This window comes from Coregonus clupeaformis, chromosome 12 (assembly GCF_020615455.1).
Source record: "Coregonus clupeaformis isolate EN_2021a chromosome 12, ASM2061545v1, whole genome shotgun sequence".
NCBI lineage: Eukaryota > Metazoa > Chordata > Actinopteri > Salmoniformes > Salmonidae > Coregonus > Coregonus clupeaformis.
The window spans coordinates 33230706-33246548 of record NC_059203.1 but is presented as its reverse complement, the minus strand read 5'-3'; the positions used below and the strand labels follow the sequence as shown (position 1 = coordinate 33246548).

General features: G+C 42.2%; 2 protein-coding genes across 3 annotated transcripts; both read left to right on the top strand.

Moving 5' to 3' along the window:
• The first annotated feature begins 1178 nt into the window (after positions 1-1178).
• On the top strand, positions 1179-9079 carry zbtb49 (zinc finger and BTB domain containing 49). 2 transcript variants are annotated; one of them, XM_041892081.2, is made up of 8 exons: positions 1179-1756; positions 2221-2424; positions 2695-3833; positions 3967-4013; positions 4133-4206; positions 4599-4681; positions 7309-7470; positions 7769-9079. In XM_041892081.2, the coding sequence occupies exons 2-8, from the start codon at positions 2273-2275 to the stop codon at positions 8518-8520; spliced, it is 2409 nt and encodes an 802-aa protein (XP_041748015.1). In that variant the 5' UTR covers positions 1179-1756; positions 2221-2272; the 3' UTR covers positions 8521-9079. The 2 variants fall into 2 exon arrangements, with proteins under 2 accessions (XP_041748015.1, XP_041748016.1); XM_041892082.2 differs by lacking the exon at positions 2221-2424 and having other exon boundaries at positions 1180-1756.
• An 852-nt stretch (positions 9080-9931) lies between these two features.
• LOC121578630 (neuronal vesicle trafficking-associated protein 1-like) lies at positions 9932-15190 on the top strand. Its single transcript, XM_041893000.1, has 5 exons — positions 9932-10116; positions 10451-10610; positions 10903-11019; positions 13812-13922; positions 14241-15190. The coding sequence occupies exons 2-5, from the start codon at positions 10482-10484 to the stop codon at positions 14430-14432; spliced, it is 549 nt and encodes a 182-aa protein (XP_041748934.1). The 5' UTR covers positions 9932-10116; positions 10451-10481; the 3' UTR covers positions 14433-15190.
• Positions 15191-15843: the final 653 nt, after the last annotated feature.

Below are 15843 nucleotides of genomic sequence, written 5' to 3'. Positions count from 1 at the left end.
ATTATGTGTATACTGAGGGAGGAGTTTTTGTTGTGTGCTTCCTCTCTTGGCTGTTTCCTTTTTCTCTCCCTTTCTCTCTCGCTCTGGCACCCCTCCCCGCATATCGGCTGTCCTGCTACAGGCAATCAGGACCAGAGATAGTGGAATATAGGACACAACCGGCATAAGCTGTGGATTTGGAAACTAGAGGTGTAATATGTATGTTCAATATACATAACAGAGTCTGAATCTGACTGATTTTCCACAGATAAATGACCATAAAATTAGCAGCAACTATAAACCAGAGGGGGTTGGTGGGAGGAGCTATTTGAGGACAGGTTCATTGCAATGGCTGGAATGGAATTAATGGAATGGTACCAAACACATCAAACACATGGAAACAACGTGTTTGACTCCATTCCATTAATTCCATTCCAGCCATTACAATGATCCCTTCCTCCTATAGCACCAGCCTCCTCTGGTGTAAACTCTGTGGATTTGGAAACTACAGGTGCTCCTGAGTAGAATGGGCCCCTTTTACTGTGACAAAATGTACAGGAAATTGTGTACAGTGCAATATGAATGACAGGACATTGTGTACAGTGTAATACAAATGGGCTAAATAACAATGGGATTTAAATGTGTTTTCTAAAGTGAATATTATAATGATATGATTATTGTTATTACTATTATGAATAGTAGCAATATAAATAATGTTGTGTTATTTGTATTACTGTTGTTACTATAATAACTATCTAGTAATGCTAGTGATGTTGTTAAAAATATTGTCAATGCTATAATAGAATTTGTCCTATTAAGGTTATTAACTATTTTTTCAATGATATAGCTTAACAAAATTCGAAGTCTGCTAACATTTCGGCCATTTATGTTATTTTTTTAATAATCTTCATTGCGGGACTTTTATTTTGAACGGAAATTGCCGAGGTCACCGCCTTCTTACTCGTTTTTGCTTCATAACCAAGTGGAAATGTGTTATTTACAGTACGTTCAAGACAAGTCGGAAAATATGAGGTCAAATTATGACGTCAGTGATCTTCAAGTCAGAGCTCTAGAAAGAGACCCGAGTTCCCGAGTTGGATGACCATTCAAAACGATTCTTCCCAGTCGGAGCTCGTTTTATTCTGAGTTCCCAGTTGTTTTGTACACACTGAAGTCGGAAGTCGGAGATTTCCGAGTTCGGAGTTCCCAGTTGTTTTCAACGTGGCAGTTTGCTGCCTTCGATAACAGCATTTTCGGCAGTTAAATGCAACAACAAAACGTTATAAAAAGCAATATATTAATAGCCTATGGTTTTAAAACACTCTAATTTGTTTACAAGCATGATAGCTGTACTTTTAGTTTATGGTTTACTCAGCTTGTTGGCCATTAGCCAATCGGTATTTCTCTACGAGTTCAAAGCACGGGAATCCATCCAACTGGTATTTACGGCTTCACAACGGGTAAATTCCCACCTCCCACTTGGTTACGAACGCACACGTGACTTCTTTCTAGACAGGAAGTGTTACATTATTTGCATTCCGAAAAGAATGGTAGGGGTTCCAGTTCATGATTCTTAAATACTTTCAAAAAATGCTACTTTTGTGTGTACCGAGAGATGAACATAGTTTAATGGTCGTTCATACATAAAGTAGAAGTAATCTTGGCTGGTAAGTTGGTATTCCGCATTTTCTCTTTGGCGAAGTGTGGAAAGGTATACCGGAAGTCATGTAATGTTTGGAAAGTGACCGATCATCCAAATGAAAGAGACATTATAGAGGTAAGTCAACGAAATACGTATTATATAGCCCTGTAGTGGCTAAATAAGATCGGTATATGGTGTAATTACAACCATTTGTATTAGTACAGTTGCAGGTCGCTTAATATAACTTGTTTTCGATGTGGCACATCGGCAAAGCACAGCCAGATAGTCCAGTTTTGGTCCAATTTTCTCGTGGTTGGTCTCTGAAAAAACAAAGTAATAGGGCCGTTCTTACAATGTTCTCTTCCTAAATTAATTATGTTGTTTAAATATACTGCACTTGTCACACATTAGTCAGTCCCCATGTAATTTAGTTGTCTTTTCATAAATAGGCCCCGCTATCTAAATAACCCTCCAATTCTATCCAGGGGGCCCATGGCAATGCATTTCAACAATTAAATGATACCATTTCAATGAGAGGCAGTCAATTGATTGTTTGTAAATAGTATGCTCAGTTCTTCTGTTTTATGTCTTTTTTCTAGTTGTTTTGATGGTCATAATTCCCTGGGTCACCTGAAGACTGCTCTTAAAAGCATGGAAATGTTGTCCAGTCACAGTGCTTACCTTCTCCAGCAGTTACAGGAGCAGAGGATACAGGGGCTACTCTGTGACTGCATGCTAGTAGTCAAAGGAGTATGCTTCAAAGCCCACAAAAATGTACTGGCTGCATTTAGCTCCTATTTCAGGTGTGTCATTAATAATAACCATCCACAAGTCATGTAGTGAATATATTCATGAATATTGCCATACTAGATGAATACCTTGATTCTTAGGATTTTGTTTTCCCCTTTCTACTACTGCTATTAAACGAAACAGACATGAAATGGGGATTCAACTGACGCATGCTTTGTGTTCTCATATTATACCTTGGTAGATCTCCACATGTAGAGCTCCACTTGTCTAAATCAGCAATGTGTCGACATTGTAAAATAACCTTTTTACTTTTGTCACTGCAGGTCTTTGTTCCAAAATTCACCAAGTCAGAAAAATGACGTTTTTCAACTGGTCATTCAGGATGTGGGAGGTATAGGCCAGATACTGGACTACATGTACACCTCCCATCTGGACGTCAACCAAGACAATGTACAAGCTCTGTTGGACATCGCCCAGTGCTTGCAGGTCCCAAACGTACAGAGCATGTGCAACACTTTCCTGAAACCCTGCGCTCCTGCCGTGGAGGCCCCTTCTTTCCCATTGTCTGGTGTCCTGACCTCGGAACACGACTACCTCCTCGGGAATGGCCTTGCCCAAGACGTGGACCTTCATTGCCCTTCTTCGGTAGGCCAGAGGGCTGCCTTTGGCAGTGGGGCACCAATGTCTCATGGTGGGAACGCTACCTCTGAGACTACAGCCAGTACCCAGCCAGTCCCAGAGAAGCAGCTAGTACACGGCTACAAGCTACGCAACTTCTACAGCAAGCAATACTTCAAGCAGAGTGCTGCTGCTGAGACTAGCAATGCAGCGTTAAACCAAGGCCCAAGCCCCCTGGTGCTGGTTGAAGAGCAGCAGTTCCAATTTGGGGTCACACAACAATGCGCGAATGCCCCTGTATATTCAGGCAATGCGGTTCAGTCAAACCCACCCTGTCCTCAGACTATGCCAGTTGAGAAGGAGTTTGGTTCAACGTTGCCTGCTGAAGACTTATCAACCACAGCCAACTCAGGTGGAAAGGTCTCCCCTGTCAACAAGCCCATGCGGCCAAAGAAGGCTGTCTACCTGAAGAAATACAACTACCTGCGCCCTCAGAAGGCTCTAGAAGAGATGTGCCTTGAGCAGAGCAGCGGACCAGTCAACCACTGCCCAAAGGAGACTCACCAAGAGGAGGTAGTGGTCCAGAGTGAGACACCTGAAGCTCCCGTAGACTGCCTACCTCCCGTAGACTGCCTGGCCAGAGACAGTGAAGTGGTGTTGGAGACCACGATGGATTCTCAACTTCCAAGTCCCCCACCTGTTGAGCAAGAGGAGGAACCTGACCCACCAACCATCAGTGATCCAACAGAACCAACTGGGCATAAGGTGCAGTACTGCTGTGAGATGTGCGGGAAGACCTTCAAACACCCAAGCAACCTGGAACTTCACAAGCGCTCACACACTGGTAGTTTGTTAATTTCACTATTGTGTCATTACTGATTTTTGGAGCTGTAAAATGTGTGGAAAAATGCAAAAATAAATGTTATATGCTGACTTTTTGTAAGGTGATACAATTGTTTTGGTTTTTGTTCTCACAGGGGAGAAACCATTCCAGTGTAATGTTTGCAGGAAAAACTTTTCACAGGTAAGGGTGCACAGTTGTCCTTTGTTTAATGAATTTATGTTTAGTGTGTCCACTAGGCAAATAGGGAGGTTTACATGAATGCTGCTGACTGACCTTTTTGCTGATATATCTTTCAATAGGCAGGTAATTTGCAGACCCATTTACGACGCCATTCTGGAGAAAAACCATACATCTGTGAACTCTGTGGGAAAAGGTAAACACTTATTTAGATTTTTAAAAAATCGGTTTAGAAAAGTTTACCATATTGAGTGATCTGTCACCATACCTACTGCTGGAATGGACAGCTATAAATCTGTGGTCTCCAACTCTGGTCCTGGTGAGTTACTGGGTGGGCAGGCTTTTGTTCTAGCCCAGCAGTTGGAGAACCTTGCTCTAGATAGCACTGTGGAGGGCACTACAAATACATAACACATTTACAAACAATGCATTAGACCTAAGCAGTAACAGAACAATCATGAATGTGCATGTGCCACAACAGTCTAGATAACAATGGATGTGAGTCATGGACATGGACTTAGCCATCTAATATGGTGTGTTTTGTGTTATGCTGACAACTTCTCCATCCCTCACTGTGGCATCTCCCAGCTTTGCTGCCTCAGGGGATGTCCAGCGTCACATTGTGATCCACACGGGAGAGCGGCCACACCTGTGTGACATATGTGGACGTGGTGAGTGCTACAACCAACAAATTACTTATCCCAGTATGGATTCCTGGCACACTATACACATCTATTCTCAGATGTTATAGTGTGCGTTTTAAAGTGGACAGTATATCATGTTTGAGAAATCAAACATCAATTAATAATTGTAACATTTTACAACAAGGCCTGCTATATATAAGCATTTAAAAATGTAAAGAAACAACTATTAAACATGTTTATAATAGTGATGGGAAGTTTGGCTAATTTTGCTGACTAATCTTTTCGACTCGTTCAGTCAAAAGAAGAAATCTTTCGACTAATTTTGTTCATTTGTGTTAATAATGGCCAGAGCACGCTGGACCCCCTACTGGCGAACGATGAACTGAAAACTCAAAGGAGTCATGATTCTACAAGCCTGTCTTGTTCACATGTCGTTCACCATAGGGGGCTTAGTATAATTTGTGACTGAGACTTATAAACGTGCTTTAAACAATGTACATTTGTTGATTGCTAGGCATACAAATAAGATTATTTCTTGATATATTTGAAACAAAGTCTAGTTGTGGCCACAACCAGACTAGATTGTGAACGACTCTTGGCGGAATTGATAAGCACAATGTCATTCGGAAACTGCAGCCCCCAAACAATTTTTTTTTCTCGAGTTCAAATTTGTTGACCAGAGGCTGTGTATGTTTTGGTTCTACAAAGCTGTGTCCATCATAACATTCAATAATAAATTAATTGCATTCATTCTTGCATCATGCAATCTATTATCAGTTCTAAACATGTATTTTTCTTCTCTATGCTCATGATCTATTTTCCTGCATGCATATTTGACAGACAGTTGGTGGTCGGAGCACGTCTCTGGAGCCGCTGAGCGGGAGGAGCATGTATTAATCCTGCTGTAAGACTCATTGCGGCCAACACTAGCAGGTCAAATAAACAACTAAAATAAACGAGTCACTCAGAAAAAAACGAATCATGACTCTTGAGTCAGTAAAAAGAGTCGTTCAAAAAGGATGAATAGTTTGCGAACTGCACCTCACTAGTTTTATAAACATGCATTTATTATGGATTATTCATGTCTATCTATCTATCTATAGTGCCTTGCAAAAGTATTCATCCCCCTTGGCGTTTTCCTATTTTGTTGCATTAAAACCTGTAAATTAAATGGATTTTTATTTGGATTTCATGTAATGGACATACACAAAATAGTCCAAATTGGTGAAGTGAAATGAAAAAAATTCGAAAAAATAAATAACGGAAAAATGGTGCATGCATATGTATTCACCCCCTTTGCTATGAAGATCCTAAATAAGATCTGGTGCAACCAATTACCTTCAGAAGTCACATAATTAGTTAGATTGCACACAGGTGGACTTTATTTAAGTCACATGATCTGTCACATGATCTCAGTATATATACACCTGTTCTGAAAGGCCCCAGAGTCTGCAACACCACTAAGCAAGCGGCACCACCAAGCAAACGGCACCATGAAGACCAAAGAGCTCTCCAAACAGGTCAGGGACAAAGTTGTGGAGAAGTACAGATCAGGGTTGGGTTATAAAAAAATATCAAAAACTTTGAACATTCCACGGAGCACCATTAAATCCATTATTAAAAAATGGAAAGAATATGGCACCACAACAAACCTGCCAAGAGAGGGCCCCCATCCAAAACTCACAGACCAGGCAAGGAGGGCATTAATCAGATAGGCAACAAAGAGACCAAAGATAACCCTGAAGGAGCTGCAAAGCTCCACAGCGGAGATTGGAGTATCTGTCCATAGGACCGCTTTAAGCCGTGCACTCCACAGAGCTGGGCTTTATGGAAGAGTGGCCAGAAAAAAAGCCATTGCTTAAAGAAAGAAATAAGCAAACACGTTTGGTGTTTGCCAAAAGGCATGTGGGAGACTCCCCAAACATATGGAAGAAGGTACTCTGGTCAGATGAGACTAAAATTGAGCTTTTTGGCCATCAAGGAAAACACTATGTCTGGCGCACACCCAACACCTCTCATCACCCTGAGAACACCATCCCCACAGTGAAGCATGGTGGTGGCAGCATCATGCTGTGGGGATGTTTTTCATCGACTAGGAAACTGGTCAGAATTGAAGGAATGATGGATGGCGCTAAATACAGGGAAATTCTTGAGAGAAACCTGTTTCAGTTCTCGAGAGATTTGAGACTGGGACGGAGGTTCACCTTCCAGCAGGACAATGACCCTAAGCATACTGCTAAAGCAACACTCGAGTGGTTTAAGGGGAAATGTCTTGGAATGGCCTAGCTTATAGATAGAGACATACCCCAAGAGACTTGCAGCTGTAATTGCTGCAAAAGGTGGCTCTACAAAGTATTGACTTTAGGGGGGGTGAATAGCTATGCACGCTCAAGTTTTCTTTTTTTGGTCTTATTTCTTGTTTGTTTCACAAGAAAAAATATTTTGCATCTTCAAAGTGGTAGGCATGTTATGTAAATCAAATTATACAAACCCCAAAAAATCAATTTTAATTGCAGGTTGTAAGGCAACAAAATAGGAAAAATGCCAATGGGGGTGAATACTTTCGCAAGCCACTGTATCTATCCTATCTATCTATCTATGATTAAGTGTTACCAAGTCCTCATTGAATGCATATTCTATCCTTCCTTACTCAGGGTTCAGCAACATCAGCAACCTGAAGGAGCACAAGAAGACTCACACCACAGACAGAGAGTTCACCTGTGACCAGTGTGGCAAGTCCTTCAACATGCACAGGAAGCTGCTGAAGCACAAGATCAGACACTCCGGGGAGAAACCGCACACCTGCCAGACCTGTGGTGCGTATCAATCTGTATCTATGATTATGGTGTCCAAATTAGGACAGCCTCTGAGGGGACAGACTCTGAGGCTGTCCTAATATGGATACTGTATTTTATAGATACAGACATGAAGACCACAAGAACAGTTTTGGAGGAAAAAAAAGTCAGTATCTCTGAATGTATTTTTCCAAATTCAGGCAACAGTATCTTTTTCTGCATGAAGGCAGTTGTTGAGAGCACAATGTCAATGCCTGGTTGATTGTACATGTGTTGGTTGGGTACATATCATGATAACTCATATCTAACCGTACCGCAGGGAAGAGCTTTGCCGGGTCGGGCGACCTGCGTCGCCACGTGAGAACGCACACGGGGGAGAGACCCTACCTCTGCAACACCTGCGGCAAGAGCTTCACCCGCTCGGCTGTCCTGAGGAGACACTGCAGCATGCACTGCAAGGCCACGCCCGATGACGCCAGCCCTGACGTAGAGGACCCAGAGCAGCCTGGCAGTAGCAGCACTGACAGAGGAGGAGGAGGCACATTCCACAAGCCTGTCAGCCACAGTAAAGCCCCTGTGCCCAGGCAGCCACCACCACCCTCCACTAACGTGATGGAGCTCGAAAAGCCTTCGCCCCCACCAGCACATCCAGAAGCTCCGTCGACTAGCATCCACCTCAGCCCATCTACCTCAACGTCCTTCCCCGAGTTACGCTCCATCGTGCCCCAGCACCTCCTCCCCTCCACCCCCTCCCAGCAGCAGGAGAAGTGCCCTCCTCTAGCAGACTCCCTGAAACTGGGCAAAGCTCACCTACCTCAGGAGGCCCTTGTGTTTGGCCCCTATGTGGAGAACGGGCAGGTGGGTGTGGAGATGCAACAGCAGGGGTCTGGGGCCTCGGTGGTGGCCCGGCCATACCTCTCGGCCCCAGACAGTTACTGTGGGGCCCTCCCAGGGGCTAGCCGCCCCAGCGGTACCCCCTACAGGGCAAGCGAGGGACCCTTCTTTTCCAGTGTAACACTATGGGGGCTGGCCATGAAAACACTGCAGAATGACAATGACCTGGAGCAGTGAAAGCTGCAGCAAGTAGAGTGTGTCTAATGTGGCTTCCTTTCCTCGTCTCATCTCCTTTGTCAGCACTGATTTGAAGACACTGTTGTAGGGCAAAACCACATGACGATACCTACTGGTGATCATCTTTCATCTGTTCAGTTATTTCACATCATTGTAGATGAAGGGAAGGGGATGAGGAAAGGAGGTAACTTTAGTCTATTCAGAACTGGCTATAGAGTTCCCTTATGAAGGAAGACAGCTGAGCACTATGATATTATCTAACTTCAATTAATACAATATAACTCTCAGGTATTTCCTTTATAGGATATATTGTTTTTAGAACAATTTGTTATAAAGATGGCAAATGTATATTCTTTATGGATAATTATGCACTATGTTATGAAATAAAAGATGCCAAATATATTGTTTTGTTTGTTTTTAAATATATTGTAGGATATTGTATTTTCATGCAGTAATGCTACAATGGTGTATTGCGTATGCCTGCTCGGTCAACCACACAACATAGAGGAAATGTATTTCTGGTTCATTATGGCTTCAATAAATGTCTCCTTTAGTGGCTCCACTGGCTACTGTATCTCTTCAGAACAGGAATTTAGTCTGCATTTTGAGTTCTCTGACCTCCTCATGACACCTCCTCCATGAAGATAACATTAGGCATGAACATGAAGTCATGAGAATGATCACAACTAAGGTCTATGGATTGAGAATAGGCACATACAATGTTGCAGTGCAGAGAAGATATCAAAAAGTCTGAGCGCAGTATTGTTATAATCTTCCAATATTTACTATAAATTCACAATTGAACTTTTCAGGGTAAAGTGGAACGGGAACAATAGCAAACTGTCTATCAGAAGGCCTTCGCAGCCACGGCCCTACAACAGGTTTACCGAATCTATGTGAGCTGGGCACGGCGCTGTCCAACGGCCATGGAGCTGAAATTGGAGATCAGCCCTCCACTTCGCGTTGATCGCGGTACTGTTGTTAGTGCGCCAGTATTATGACACAATAAGGACTAATCGTAATCACATCATAGCATGTCATGATACATTTCTCAAACTAATCACAACTAACATTTGGGCAGAAGAATTATAGCTAATTGTAACTAAATATGATGATAAACTTGCTTATTTCAATAACATAACTCTAACAGGAGTCATTTCTGAATAATTCCAAATATTGTGTAATAGACTAACCCTAAAAAAGTCACAATAGGGAAAAACAGCAAGCCAAGTTGGTGAGAAGGGGAGCACAAATCACCCAAAAAAATGCAGTTTCCAGCTCAATAATAATTTGAAAATAAAAAATAATGTCTTACATTTTGTTTAAATAGGCTTTCAAAGTTTAAATGTAACACCATTTTCTTGCCCTGGACCTGCTCCCAAGTTGTAATGTCTTGCGCCTACATCACTTACGCTACCAGCAGCAGCATCCATAGCTCGGAGGGACCGCCTTTGAGTAGCATTAACGATAGCTTGGCCATATTGTGCATCCAGTTTGTTGTAAATCGTCTGCGTCACACCTACACCGGCTTTCTCAGTTAAAGCAATAAAATAGGACAACAAAATCAACACGGACTACAAGTAAAAACGTTAACAGGTAAGTGCTGATGTATTAGTTAATAGCATAAACAGGGTTATGATTTTTATCATTAAAATTCTGCTTATTGCAACCGTAACATTCATAGGATACAATGGATGTTATTCTCGAGCGCTCCTTCGTGTATTTTTATAATGAAATTAACAAAAAAGAATACACCTTGCATACAGTATATTTTATCAATTGCAATGTGTTTGATATGCAGCTGTGTTTTTGCTTCATCTCAGGAGTGATTGGCTACATTAAAATAAAATGAAAACAATCACATGCCATTCAATTTTGACGACGCATACATGTATTTCTCAGACAATCACTTGTCCCTCTCTCCGAACAGGTTATACATTTACAGCCTTTCGTCTGGGAAAATGGTTAAATTGGGGAATAATTTCAGTGACAAAAACAACGCCAAAGCCGTCTCAGAAAATGGATTCGACACCATTCCCCTCATAACACCCTTAGATGCCAGTCAACTGCAGTTCCCAGCACTCGACAAGGTAAGATTTATTCAAGTGAATTGAAAGCCTATTGATGCAATAGATATGCTGTACCCATCGTCAATGTTTTCAAGGATTCCGTTTTCTTTATAGTCTGAAGTAATATGAATGTGGTCAAATAAGGACCCAATGGAAATAAAAGTGTCTCAAGATAACATCTATAAACCTATTCTCCATTACACACATGAAGGAAATAGCCTACAATTTATTCCACATGATTGCATACAACACCTTCATGCAGGCCTATGAGCTTCATTGTTTATACATCTTGGTATTTTTCCATGTGTTTCAGGTTGTGGTAAAGACCAAAACAGACTATGATGGGGAACACAAGAAGAGCAGGCTGCGGTCCCCAAAAATAGCAGAATTCTCAATAAGCATCATTGAAGGGGTATCTGAAAGACTCAAAGTAAGACATGTTCCATTCTTCTTCTTCACCCAAGCACCTCAACCCCTTGATTATTTCAACTGCTGCCATGGCAATGGCCTTGTAATGGTTGTCACACTCAGTACACTCAGGCATCCCAATTCTGATAATTTTTCACTAATTGGTCTTTTGACCAGTCAGATCAGCTCTGAAAAAGAGCTGATGTGAAAAGATCTGATGTGATTGGTCAAAAGACCAATTAGTAGTGGGGGGGGGAATCCGAATTGGGCTGCCTGTCTAAACACAACCGTAGAGGTCTTTGAGAAGCAAATAGTTCGATTGTTACAGATCATCATCTTAAAAAGCCATATCTGCTCTGATGTGCAAGCTATAAAGGTGTGGGCCGTCAACAGCAATGGACATCCCATAGCACTTGATTTATATCTCTGTAGTGCTCAAGTGCTCTTCGTGGTATTTCCCAGTTTAATAAGGCGTAATCTGTTATCAGATGTAAGACATGTACAGTGGGGGAAAAAAGTATTTAGTCAGCCACCAATTGTGCAAGTTCTCCCACTTAAAAAGATGAGAGAGGCCTGTAATTTTCATCATAGGTACACGTCAACTATGACAGACAAAATGAGAAAAAAAAATCCAGAAAATCACATTGTAGGATTTTTTATGAATTTATTTGCAAATTAAGGTGGAAAATAAGTATTTGGTCATTAACAAAAGTTTCTCAATACTTTGTTATATACCCTTTGTTGGCAATGACACAGGTCAAACGTTTTCTGTAAGTCTTCACAAGGTTTTCACACACTGTTGCTGGTATTTTGGCCCATTCCTCCATGCAGATCTCCTCTAGAGCAGTGATGTTTTGGGGCTGTCGCTGGGCAACACAGACTTTCAACTCCCTCCAAAGATTTTCTATGGGGTTGAGATCTGGAGACTGGCTAGGCCACTCCAGGACCTTGAAATGCTTCTTACGAAGCCACTCCTTCGTTTGTTTGGGATCATTGTCATGCTGAAAGACCCAGCCACGTTTCATCTTCAATGCCCTTGCTGATGGAAGGAGGTTTTCACTCAAAATCTCACGATACATGGCCCCATTCATTCTTTCCTTTACACGGATCAGTCGTCCTGGTCCCTTTGCAGAAAAACAGCCCCAAAGCATGATGTTTCCACCCCCAGGCTTCACAGTAGGTATGGTGTTCTTTGGATGCAACTCAGCATTCTTTGTCCTCCAAACACGACGAGTTGAGTTTTTACCAAAAAGTTCTATTTTGGTTTCATCTGACCATATGACATTCTCCCAATCCTCTTCTGGATCATCCAAATGCACTCTAGCAAACTTCAGACGGGCCTGGACATGTACTGGCTTAAGCAGGGGGACACGTCTGGCACTGCAGGATTTGAGTCCCTGGCGGCGTAGTGTGTTACTGATGGTAGGCTTTGTTACTTTGGTCCCAGCTCTCTGCAGGTCATTCACTAGGTCCCCCTGTGTGGTTCTGGGATTGTTGCTCACCGTTCTTGTGATCATTTTGACCCCACAGGGTGAGATCTTGCGTGGAGCCCCAGATCGAGGGAGATTATCAGTGGTCTTGTATGTCTTCGATTTCCTAATAATTGCTCCCACAGTTGATTTCTTCAAACCAAGCTGCTTACCTATTGCAGATTCAGTCTTCCCAGCCTGGTGCAGGTCTACTATTTTGTTTCTGGTGTCCTTTGACAGCTCTTTGGTCTTGGCCATAGTGGAGTTTGGAGTGTGACTGTTTGAGGTTGTGGACAGGTGTCTTTTATACTGATAACAAGTTCAAACAGGTGCCATTAATACAGGTAACGCGTGGAGGACAGAGGAGCCTCTTAAAGAAGAAGTTACAGGTCTGTGAGAGCCAGAAATCTTGCTTGTTTGTAGGTGACCAAATACTTATTTTCCACCATAATTTGCAAATAAATTCATAAAAAATCCTACAATGTGATTTTCAGGATTTTTTTTCCTCAATTTGTCTGTCATAGTTGACGTGTACCTATGATGAAAATTACAGGCCTCTCTCATCTTCTTAAGTGGGAGAACTTGCACAATTGGTGGCTGACTAAATACTTGTTTTCCCCACTGTACTTTGCTGTAGGCAATATGCACACTGTAGATGAGTTCTTCTCTGGCACCAAGTCTGGTTTTGCATAGCAGCCCATGATATACATTTTTTAAATGATTTTTGCAAGATATTTCTAACTCAGAGAAATGTGACATCTATATCCAGGAAACCAGAAGAACTCTTATTTAACCTCAATCAAATAAAATTAATGATATAATTTACTATGTTTTGTCCCCCGACCAAGACAAGATCAGGTTCTATATTCATAAAGTGTCTGAGAGTAGGAGAGCTGATCTAGGACCAGTTTTGCCTTTGATTATAATGATCCTAGATCAGCACTGCTACTCGGAGACGCTTAATGAATACGGTCCTGGCCTCATCACTGAGTGATTTCTCCAACACCTCTCTCCCACTCCCTGCCTCCTCAGTTCCTCAAAGCGCCAGTAGTCATTGCGTAACACCCTAGCGATGTCAGTGCAATGTTCTTGTGCAGACTCTTTTAAAGACGTTATGTGTCTCACTCTGTTCAGTTTAATATCCAATTCATATTCCCTAATCAACCCCTCAGACATGTCTTGATGAGCTCTCGTAGATCTGAACAATAGAATAGGTGCAATAAGCAATATGGTAATAACTCCACCTAGCCTTCTGGCCCCGTTGTCATAAAGCGCCACAGAGTAGTATCTAGGGGCTAGGGACCTTCAGTAACCCAGAGTTGATGTTTGTGTCTCATCTTCCCAGGTCACTCTGCTGGTGATTTGTGCTTTGGCGTTTCTGGTTTGCGTGGTGTTTCTGGTGGTCTATAAAGTCTACCAGTATGAGCAGCCCTGTCCAGAGGGCTTCATGTACACGGTAAGCAACTAAGCATGCCTCTTTTTTTCTTAAGCATTCAATGTACCAATAAAGACCGACATCTTTCTAAGAAATCCGCTAGTCATGTCATTGGCAGCATACAATTGCACCTGCAAGATATAACTTGCTGTGGTAAATCAATTATCTTTTCTCTCTCTATTATTGGCAACTTGATGTTTGGTAATTTTGGTAATGACAACCAGACAGGTTTTCACAGGCACTTCCTAGACTCTCCAAGTCTTGCTTCTCTTGTCCACATTTCTATAGTTATTCCCTTTGTTCCTCTGTTAAATCTCTCTCTCTTTCCCTCTCTTGCAGCAAGGTCGGTGCATGCCGACGGGGATGTACGGCTACTACCCCCCTGGCGGGCGCGGGCGTCTCTTCACCATCATCAACCATTACAACATGGCCAAGCAGACCATCACCCGGTCCGTGTCCCCATGGATGACCATCATGTCAGAGGAGAAGGTCACCCAGCAGGAGACCGAGACCCACCAGAAGCTGGCCTAACGCACTGGGCTGTATTCAGAGGTGAAACGTTAAGAATGTTACAAATAGAAATACAATAAATAGAGCTGACCTGATGCCCAATTGTACATGAGCGATACTCATATCTGTTCTACAAAATGTATCTCTATCTGAGCGTTTTGTAACGTTGCACCCTTCTGAACAGACCCTAGGATCACCATCCAGCCATGTGAAAATGGGATACACAGTGCCGTTCAAGCAAACCCGAAATCTGGAAAAACTTTCTTTAGCTAAAATGGTTGATCTTGAGGTGCGCCAGTTTTAACTGATATGATATAACTGCAATGTATCAGGCATAATGTATTGTTTTAATCAGTTAAATTATTTTACAAATACATTTGTGTAAGCACAGACAGGAACTTGTTGGATGGATATCTGGTTTGTTTGAATAGCGTCCGCGGTTATTTCTTTACATTTTCGAGTGGCGAACAGATACACAAACAAGTCTTGCCACACAGACACACACTTGTTGACAAAACATCTTTGTACATAAACGGGAATAAAATCTCACTTCAGTACCCCAAATATAAACAGACTTTGAACCGTTCTAGTGTCTGCGGAGCTGGTTTAAACACACATGCACGGTTAACTTTGTAAGGCTTCTGCATTTCACACAACCAAACGTCTTTATTACTAAAAAACATTTGAATTATTGTCAGAGCATGTACCATTTAACCCTTGAGATCCAGCTAAAATGACTGATAATAAATTACTTTTTACCTCTCCCATTTGTGGATGAATCGGTGTGTGACTCACTTGAATGTGCATTTTGATAATCTAAAATCTTAATGAATACAATCCACAAGTCATGTCTTATTGAAGTCAAATTACTTTAATCGACTCCTCCATTGTGTAGAGGACCTTTTTAATTCTGTCTCTTGTTCAATAGGAAAAAAGGGCGGTACTACCTAAACTAGTCCAATAAGAAATTCCCAATTTTGTTTTCCATTTCAAAACACTTTGCTACGCTGTGACCTACTGAATACGACCCCTGTCACGATCGTCAGGGAGAGACCAATGCGCAGCGTGATGAACAAACATACTTTAATTAGTTAACGTGTAAACAAGATACAAAACAAGAAATGACTCGTGAAGTCCACGGTGACAATGACCGAACACGGAACAAAAACCCACAAACACAAAGGGAAAACAGACAGTTTAAATATGGCTCCCAATCAGAGACAACCAGCCAACAGCTGACACTCGTTGCCTCTGATTGGGAGTCACTCAGGCAAAACATAGAAATAGACGAACTAGAACCCCCAACATAGAAACACACCACATAGAACAAACACACCCTGGCTCAACAACTAGAGTCCCATAGCCAGGGTGTGACAGTACCCCCCCCTAAAGGCGCGGACTGCGACCGCGCCTCAAAAAGAGCAAAACAGGG

Bases quoted from the DNA above. Each gene is read 5' to 3' on its own strand.
- zbtb49 (XM_041892081.2), top strand. From the start codon at position 2,273: ATGGAAATGTTGTCCAGTCACAGTGCTTACCTTCTCCAGCAGTTACAG. The intron at 4,682-7,308 runs GTGAGTGCTACA...TTCCTTACTCAG, and splicing joins GTGTGACATATGTGGACGTG to GGTTCAGCAACATCAGCAAC. The intron at 7,471-7,768 runs GTGCGTATCAAT...ACCGTACCGCAG, and splicing joins GCACACCTGCCAGACCTGTG to GGAAGAGCTTTGCCGGGTCG.
- LOC121578630 (XM_041893000.1), top strand. From the start codon at position 10,482: ATGGTTAAATTGGGGAATAATTTCAGTGACAAAAACAACGCCAAAGCC. The intron at 10,611-10,902 runs GTAAGATTTATT...CATGTGTTTCAG, and splicing joins AGTTCCCAGCACTCGACAAG to GTTGTGGTAAAGACCAAAAC. The intron at 11,020-13,811 runs GTAAGACATGTT...TCATCTTCCCAG, and splicing joins GGGTATCTGAAAGACTCAAA to GTCACTCTGCTGGTGATTTG.